General features: G+C 34.5%; 1 protein-coding gene across 1 annotated transcript in view; it reads left to right on the plus strand.

Annotated features, from left to right (window-relative positions):
- The first annotated feature begins 7,857 nt into the window (after window positions 1-7,857).
- The window catches only part of LOC129738536 (protein 60A-like), a 276,432-nt gene continuing 274,344 nt past the window's right edge, over window positions 7,858-9,945 (plus strand). Inside the window, exon 1 of the mRNA XM_055729756.1 lies at window positions 7,858-8,131. Within this exon, the coding sequence (XP_055585731.1) occupies window positions 7,920-8,131 (212 nt within the window). The 5' untranslated portion in view covers window positions 7,858-7,919. The remainder of the gene's footprint in view (window positions 8,132-9,945) is intronic.

Consider the following 9,945-nt stretch of genomic DNA (forward strand, 5'->3'; position numbering starts at 1 on the left):
AAGTCCCGGATCGGAACGAATATCGCAACCGGACCGATTACTGTCAAACTATTAGTTGTCAGTTTGAATCTATCCCGTTTCCCTTCGAATTCTGTTGGATTTCCTGACCATTTCTCCGCTGCCATACAATGACAGATATCGAAATCGATCAGTTAAGCTTCGCTTTGAATTCTGTCAGTTTTTCTTGACGACGGATCCCAAGATAGGTAGAGAAGAAGGTAAAACATTGCGCTTAACCTCAATCGACAGAGCCGTGTAAACGCAGGGTCAAAAATAGTTATGGAATTTCGAACGATATGTATGGGATTTGAAACAAAATTACAATTTATGGGAAATTGCGAGGTCTTATTGTTCAAATAAGTATACAGTCGCATTCTTTGAAATAACATGTGTTGAAATTATTAAATTTTAAGTTCTAATGCTTTCAATATTCTGACTACGAGACAGTTTTTTTTTGGAAATTTAGCAGTATTTCTGCAAAACATTCAAATTTCGCAAAGCGTTTTTGCAAATATAGTTGTAAAAATATGCTAAAAAATGACTTGTTGCAACTTGTAATGAATGCTACTTTATTTTAGGTCCAACCAAATTTAAAAACAATCAGTTATTAGGAATTTAGCAAAAAGCAATTTTGACGTAGAATTACGTCTTACGGCAACACTATAGGGGGGGCAAATTGAAATTTGCGAACAGAACTCGCGTCACGAAAAACTCCTCTTTAAGAGCCATCACATCTAAAGGATTATGACGTCATCACCAACGCCTGCTTTGATGGGTTTTGTTTTTCCATACCTACGAAAGGTATAAAACAAAGGGCTCTGCGGTCGACTCGGTTTCAGTTTCGTTCTGCCCGTCGAGTTGAACAGAGTTAGCTGCTCTTCGATCGGTGATTGGACCCCACCAGTGGTAATCCAACACCGATATCGAATAGCAGTTTTGTTCAGCATCAAGTGTAGTGGCATGAACCAGCCAGAAACAGCAAGCAGCGCAGATGACCAGCGGCAGAGAACTCCAGTGGCGGAGAGTAGTTTCGTTGCTGCTGTGCGCCCTGGATACACGTTAAATGAATGGCGCCGGATACAGACAGAGCTGCTTGGAGTTCCCGTTCGCAAGCTGCGTTGCGTGCAAAAATGCTCTGATGGCGGCTGGTCGCTGAATCGGTGCGCATAGGAGGGGCGTGGTTTGGAGAGATGCTGTTTAGGAGAGTTTATCGATCGGCGAGGGGTGCTCGCTTGTGTAAAAACTGGTTATGCGGAATAGGTCAAATATTTTTCTTAACTTGAACTGTGATTTCGGTTGCTAAGATTTTTATTTCACATTTAGATCTAAGATGCATGTCTCAAGTCTCCCGACAAGTATGGGAGACTTTCAGCAACCTAAATGTAAACATAAACAAGTCTCATCTACCGAAATCGCAGTTCAAGTTGACGAGTTTCTCATATTTCGAAAAAAAAAATTGGCTCAAGGACTTCAGTCCTGCAATTTTTTTAACCTTCTCAGTTTCTTAACTTTAAAAACGGCAAAATTAATGATTTTTTTTAATCGTTACAATTTTTATCAATTGCTGTGATAAATTGTAATATTAATCATTTTTTTAGCTATACGCAGTAGCTTTAGAAAAAGGGTTTGAGAATGAATGCCCAAATGATACCAATTTTTTTTATTTTTCATTCAGCTCTGGACTAATCAAACTAAAACTAAAAATTTCCCATTTGTTGTTTCGCTCAAATAAACTCCAAATCTATTCACTGGACTCATTTTTTGGATATTACGGAAATGGTCTTTTTATTTTTTCGCAAAACTGAATTTGTTGGGCGGAGGTGAAATTAACTTCAATCTATCGAAATTTTAAGAAGAATTATTATTTTATTGAAAGCCACTTTTATAAAAATCGGTAAAAATCATCATTTAAAAAATCGCCATAAATTCAATACAAACAATATGAACGATTGACAGGAGCAAATTGTAATTCTACGTTTGCGGTCGTAGCAAAAATACAACCTCCTCAACTTTTTTTAACTCAATAAAAAATCCACGTAAAAATTATGTTTTTTAACCGCATAAGCGCTTAATGAATTGTAAATACATTGGTTAACATTTTTATATTTTTTGCAGAATTTTAAAATTAGTAGTTTTTCTAGAAAACCAATAGCTTAAAAAAAATCCATACATTTTTGTGGAATTTCTATAACTATTTTTTGGTTGGCCTACTAATACATATGCAAGCAACGGAGTAGCATACCTAAAGAATCTAGCTATCCCCCAGTCAGGAAAAATCTCCCGAAATCGGCCCGATTTTTGTCCGTTCATCTGCTCGATCGGTCCGAAATCGTATAAGAAATTGGGCCGAATTTAGTAGAAAATCGTGCGAAAATGAAACACTTTTTCGGACGACGATAAGTTTTTTCAACCAGTTCGAGCAGATCAAATGTCAAAACAAGCGGACCGTTTTCCAACCGAATCTGAACGGTTTTCGAACCGTTTCTGGGCCGATTGCCATAGCGTCCATCCGAAAAAAGAACCGATTTCGAACCGAATCCGAACGATTTTTCGAACCGTTTCTCGGCCAATTGCCATAGCGTCCATCCGAAAAAAAAGGACCGATTTCGGACCGAATCCGAACGATTTTTCGAACCGTTTCAGGGCCGATTGCCATAGTATCCATCCGAAAAAAAGGACCGATTTCGGACCGAATCCGAACTAATTTTCGAACCGTTTCTGGGCCGATTGCTATAGCGTCCATTAAAAAAAAGGACCGATTTCGGACCGAACCCGAACGGTTTTCAGAACCGTTTCTGGACCGATTAGCATGGTTGCCAATCATTCAGGTTTTTCGGTTTGTTTACAAAAAGCTATAGACTTTTATTTCATTTGTTTTATTTTTCATATATTTTTCTTCTAATTGATTCTTTTGCTGCCTCTCCTGCTTAAGACATTGCGATGTCTGGCGCAAGCTCTTCTTTTTGAGCAATTTGTCTTATTTCAGGTGTTGATTAAATCCTTGGGATGACTTCCACACCATGCGAAACCATCTTCGGGGTCTGATGTTGTGAGGAGATGGCTTGAAGGTTGTTCGAGTTTTCCACTCGAAGCTCTTTCGTCATCCTTCGAAGGTAACATTAAAAGGAAAACAAAAAAGAAAAAAGAGAAAAAAGAAATAGAAAAATAGGATATTAGTTCATATCACTGATGAACTGATGTACAAGCTCGAACAAAAAATCTTCAAAAACTTGTGTAAAATTTCCAGTGCTCTCTTTTAAAGAAGCCGTTAAAAAGTGACAAAAAACAGTGCCATCTATTGCTTGATTTGTAACTTTTGAACGGCGCAACAGATGGCACTGTTTCTAGATAGCTCTTTTGCGAGTAAGAATTTTTCGAGAGGGCGAAATGGTGTTTGAACTCATTAATAAATAAATTTAAATATAATTAGATGAATTGCTCTATGTATATAATTAGATGAACTAAGAATAAATTTTAATATTGTCAATAGAGAGACTGACGAAATGACACATATACAAGCTTGAATTATAAAATTCCAGAAACGTATTCATAATTTCAAATGCTATCATTTAAACAAACCGAATCAACTTTTGAAGTACCTGATTCTTGGAAGAGTGCAATTGTATATGATCTCAAAAATTAATAAACTAACATCGTAGAAAAATGGACGGCTTCAATATATTCAAAGCAAGGTAAATTCATCTGGTTCATTTTACCTCGATTCTTTTTACTAAAGAGGCTAACTAACAACTTTGAACAAGCCAGATGAATCAGTTATTTTATCCAGTTGCAAGTTTGAAGCAATTCGAAAAACAGCGTTAAGCGTAAATTTTGATAATGCAAATCAGAAATGTGTAACAAATCTTCAACATCAATTTGATCGATATTCGTCAAATAAATACGACCTATTCATAATTGACTAAAAGTTTGTTGTTTTGTTTTGTTTACATTTCATTTTCTTCTTGACATTTCTCTCTGGTGTCCTTGGAGACATCTGGTGGCTCAACCAAAAAACATAAAATTGATTCAAAACGGTCGTCGGGACTTCACACACTTTTCAAGGCTTAGCTTGTACATCAGTTCATCAGTGACTATGTCTCAGAATCCCTTTCACACTTGAGATTCAGTGCAACCCCTTCCTGTTGTCCGATTGCGCTCAAATTTGCCAAATGGCTTTCTGATGACTCCCTTAAACCATCAAAGTCTTTTTTTTGCAAGTATTTTGATTTTAAAGTAGGTATTTATTAAGACCAATTTAATAAATTAAATAAAAAATATTCTAAATTGTGTTTTTTATTAAGGGTTAAACCGTGAATAGCTCTTCACACAATGATACAAACAACACGTTTTGTTCAGCAAAGTTCAAGCACTGATCATACTGACAGGACACTTAGAACAAAAATTCGATCATTTTCTGGCTAATTTGTTTCGTCAACTTCAGCAGGTTCGCAATACCGACGCCAGGTGGCGAACCTACCATTTTTCCGATACAAATGCCCTGTAGGAAAAATGTACCTGTTAAGTCCGATTTTATCGTCTGGACTGCTTTTTTAGAAAGTTGGGTAGCACTTTCTAACTGGGATAGCAATTCTTCAAATCGATCGATGCGCACTCTGGAATAGATTTTTCGAACTGTTGGAAAAATTATCCAAAAAATGAAATCGAGTGTCTACCCGCATAATCAATTACAATTTATATAGAGAATATTCTATATTGTCTCTAAACGTTATCGTTTATTGTAAAGTGAACAGTATATGTACAATAACACAGACCATATTAATAATCTGTATTATGATTATCTGTTAAAGTACCATATGGGGAAAGGGCTGTTAAGCATGTTTACCATTCAAAAAGAGCGATTTTTTCGAACAAATATTTCATGCTACATTATTGGATACGGTTAAAATATCATCCACTTTTGGCGAGCAAAACAATCTACCTGAATGTTCTAGCTACGTTGGAATACAAAATCATAGATTTCATCAACTTCAATGGATATAGTTTGCTTATAGTAGTTTGTAGTAAAAATAACGCTCAATCATACGTTCCGCATATTGTAAAATATTTTTAAAAAGAGCTTCCCTGTACCATAACCAATATAGTTCCAATTCTTTCCCACAAAAAATAAAATAAAATTAAAAAATTTAAATGTTGAGATTTTTATTTTTTATTTCTGATATTATACATGGATTATACAATCTTACCTATTTGTGCAGATCTGCATTGTTCAGCCTTTCAGTAGATTTTTTTTCCGCTCTCCGCTCAGCAGAGATCTTTGTTTCTGTAATTTCATTAGTTTTATTTAATCTCACTAGTTTTTATCGATAATATAATATAGTTTTACTTACTTTTCGCGTTCTGTGTGTTTTTCTCAGCGTGATTCTTTTTTTTCGGAGCCATTTTGAACACAGTTTTCAGTTCCGAACCTGGCGTGGGGTTGCCGACACAAATTTTAACGAAGTGAAGTGAAAATTAGCAGATGCTGAACCCAAGAGCGAAAAAATGCATAAGCTCACAACTACATCTTAAAATAACAATATTAGTTATTATCCGCAAGAGGTGAAATGATAACGACTTGTCTAACTCATACAATGTTGTCAATGTTGTTTTTTTTTTAATTTAATGTCTAATGCTAAGAAAATATAAGGAAACTTTGTCGTACACTGTTAGAGTCCTGGATAAGGTCCAGAGACAATATTCAAAGGTTGCAAATTTTTATTCTCTTATTATACTATACTTACTAAATCATATATCATATTGTCACTGTCACTGATACGATCCTGTCATAATTTATTGAGGTAATAAAATTTTGAACATGTATAATGAAATGATACTTGGAAGATATTTCATACTGGTACTGCTACCAATATATTAAGTTAATAGTTAGTACTATATCCCCAACTGTTTTTAATTATGCGGGTAGTCAGTATGGTCAGAGGTTTAAGCACTGACCATACTGACTGGACACTCGATTTCGTTTTCTGGATAATTTTTCCAGAAAAAAAATCATTTTTCCAACAGTACGCAATGTCGATTCCAGAGTGCGCATCGATCGATTTGAAGAAATGCTATCCCAGTTAGGAAATACCACCCAACTTTAAAAATAAAACACGCAATTTCTACGATAAAATCGGGCTAAAGAGGACCATTTTTTCTACAGGGCATTTTTTGTCAAATTTTTCAGGTTCGCCACCTGCCGTCGGTATTGCGAACCTGCAAAAGCTGACAACAAAAAATTAGACAGAAAATGGTTGAATTTTTGTTCTAAGAGTCAAGTCAGTGTGGTCAGTGGTTTAAGTGCACAAAAATCCGCATCTTTTGATGGCATTGGTATCAAAAATATTTTACGCTTGGTACTCATTTTGGTCAGTTGAATACAAAATTTTTGGACCAAAAAAATTTTTTTTCTTGGAATTAGCTTGCTTGTTTTACATTTTCATACAAATTTGGTTCCTTTTTTATTTTTGACGTGTAGTATTTAACTCATACTAAATTTAAAAAAATATAGAATATAGAAATTTCATGAAAATTTTTGGACCCAGAATTTATTTAAAATCAAATCTTTAGAAAGTGGACTTTTTTCAAAGATCGCGCTTGCGGAACCTCTAAACATGATTTTTTTTAGTCGGCCCCATACAAAAGTTTGTTCTGCACATCCTAATCTACCATTTGGAGGGTGAGCCCCCAGATTCCTAGAAGTTATGCAATTTTGGGACACCCTAATGCACAGCCAGTAATCAAAATTTAATTTTGAATTAAAATATAAATTTGATACTAAATACAGCCGGTTGAGTTGAAAGAAATAGCTGGTTTCCAGCAATCTGGATTGCTGATTTTCCAGCAATTTGAATTGCTGGAAACCAGCATTAACGTTTGCTGTTTTTTCCAGCAATTTAAATTGCTGGAAATTTTGCTGGAAAGTCAGCGGGACAAAAACCATCAAAATTTTGCTGGTTTCCAGCAAAAAAAAATTTGCTGTGCAGATTAGAACATGTGACGTTACTTTTGAATGCTAGCGCCATCGCTACTAGTGTACTATTAAGTGGCGAATGACATAAAGATGTTAAAATGATATTATAATAAAAAAACGTTTTTGTAGTTCAACGCTCGTCTCAAGAGGTTGGTTGATCAAATGGGACTTCAAAACTGAACAGGATTCTCTGCTTCGTCGTGTTTAATTTTAAAGAATATTGTTTTATTGTTATTTTTTTAGATTTTGTATTCTTTAATCAGCCAGAAACCGGAAAACTAAACGAATCAGTCCCTTTATGTATTAAGCCAAAACTTTTTCTTTGTATTTGGCCTCGTTGATTCAAACCAATTTTTTTAATTTGGAAAACTAAACTAATTAGTCCCTTTATGTGTTAAGCCTAAACTTTTTCTTTGTATTTGGCCTCGTTGATTCAAACCCTTTTTTTTAATTTGTGGTTTTTGTTTGACATTTTGTGACAAAGTAATTTGACCTCATGCATGATCATTTTTTCCAAACAATGGTAAAATTGAATAAAAAAAATATACAAACTTTCTAATATCTCCTATTCGTTTTGTGGCAACAAGGTGTGTATTTTCTAACGTTTCAAGAATGCTGCTCATTATGAAACTGAAAATCAAAACTCTTATTTACATCGTATTATTGAAATACTATTAATGATCTTGCCAAAGGATTTATCATACTGACAAGTTCTAATGGACTGGTTTCTCACCACCACAACGATAGCAAATGTTTGGAAAAGAAGCAGCACGGCGAGTTTGCGCAAGCGACGATCGCCATCTGCTGATCTCTCACAAGCATGATCTCTAATTTCTGGAATCCTATAGGATTTGTGATCGCACACCATCCTTCAGCTCGGCTCAGTTTGATTCAAGAAGACTGAATTTCGTTCAGTGGTCGACGGGCGAGCAAAGAAAACGCAATTAAGATGCAGCTTGTGATTTTAATTTTCTGTGCTTTATTGAACGTAGACATTATATCTGGTGGATTGTCGGGATTCTACGTGGATAGTGGATTTGGTCAAACCGTGATCGAGTCCTCGATCACGAATGACGATAAACAATCGATAGAACATGAAATTCTACAATTATTGGGACTTCCGGAAAGGCCCACCAAGCGAAACGAGCACATATCGATAAGGTAAGGTGTGGGTCAGGTAATAATAGGTCGAACAGGCTTAGTAGACATCTGTCGTGAACCAGTGAGAGGTTTTGCAATGAATTATCTTAAGGAATCTACCTTAAAAAGGGTGAAGGCTTTTAAGGTTTGGTAGAGACGTGTATGGAACGAATAATTGAAGAACGCGTAAAATACCTTTGAAAACAAGAAAATAAACATTGAATAAAAAAAAGTTAAACAAAGCAATTGAAAGCAACTAAATAGTGTTTAGAGAAAGTGAACTGTTCTTTCAGTTCTAGAGTTCACGAAACAAAAGACTACTTGTGTATTTCGATCCCTGCGGTCAAGCCTACTGCGTGAACATTCCTGTTTCACATCAAATTATACAGTGAAAGAATGCAAATAGGATGATGTCAAAACAGGAGAAAAATTATATGTAGTGAGTAAACAGTTAAAAAAGGTCACATTTGAACTGGATTTTGTGAGGGATAATCCCAATAGCGTTTTGTTTTGAGGAATTAATTACCACATAGATGAAATACATGCATTTTAACAAAAACTTGTTTTCACAAAGGTACTAAAATCAGTAAACTTTGTTTAAGGGGGGGGGGGGGGGGGGGGGGGGGGGGGTAGGGTCTAACACTTTCAAAAAATCGATTTTTTTTATTTTTTTATTTTCTCATTGTAAAATATTTCAAGAATGTTGTGTCAAATTTTCAAGTCAATTAAAGTTAAACTGTAGAAATTATAGGCCTTTATCTCCTCCTATCTAATACTGCAAGAAAGCAAGACCAGAAACTTCAAACGCGTTTTTCTCGAAAGCACATTTTTAAAGTCCGTGGACATCGTCATTTGAAAACTACTTATCCGATTCTTTTCAAATTTGGAACATATTTTCTACATATAAAATACCAGACCCCAACGTTTTTCTTTTTGTTTTTTTTACTTTGGGGAGATTTTACAGGTGAAAAATGGCGGATTTTTTCGTGAAAAATCGTAGTTTCTACTTCAAACAGCCACAAAAATTTCATAAAATTTTTTTAAGTTAAATAAAAACGTTGGGGTCCAGAAAAACATCTATTAAAAATATATTGCTCTGATTTTTTGACTTCAGATGATTCTGTGCTGAGATACAGTGTCCACCGCAAATCCTGTTTTCTAAAAGGCATCCTCGAAAGTGCTCCCGTCACCGGCTCATTTTTCAATATTTTTCTACGAAAAAATTAGTAAATGTTCTTTTAACAATGCTTTTTATAATGCAAAAAATTTGAATACATTTGTTTGAACGATAGCTCTAGAAAAAAAATCGTGAAAATTGTGTTTTTTTTATACCCGTTAGACCCTACCCCCCCCCCTTAAACCTTAATTTTTTTTTGTTTCGATTATTGTCGTTTTACCATCTTTATGGCATTCGCGACTTTATCAACGTTGCAGTTGGCGAATTGTTATTGAAAAACTTATCCGGTACAACTGTGTTCGATGTTTACTCTTGGGCTCGAACTCGCGGACATCGGCTCAGGAGACAACAGACTTGTCAACTGAGCTATATCACAAGCCCTAAATTTAAACCTTAATGATTTTTTAATTAAGCTTATTTTTATTCAGAACACTCAATAAAAAAAGGTTTAAAGACACATTTTTTTATTGAGTGTTCTGAATAAAAATAAGCTCATGACTTATATATATATATAAATATATATATATATATATATATATATATATATATATATATATATATATATATATATATATTTATATATATATATATATATATATATATATATATATATATATATATATATATATATATATATATATATATATATATATAAATA

Source organism: Uranotaenia lowii, chromosome 1 (assembly GCF_029784155.1).
Source record: "Uranotaenia lowii strain MFRU-FL chromosome 1, ASM2978415v1, whole genome shotgun sequence".
Classification (NCBI taxonomy): domain Eukaryota; kingdom Metazoa; phylum Arthropoda; class Insecta; order Diptera; family Culicidae; genus Uranotaenia; species Uranotaenia lowii.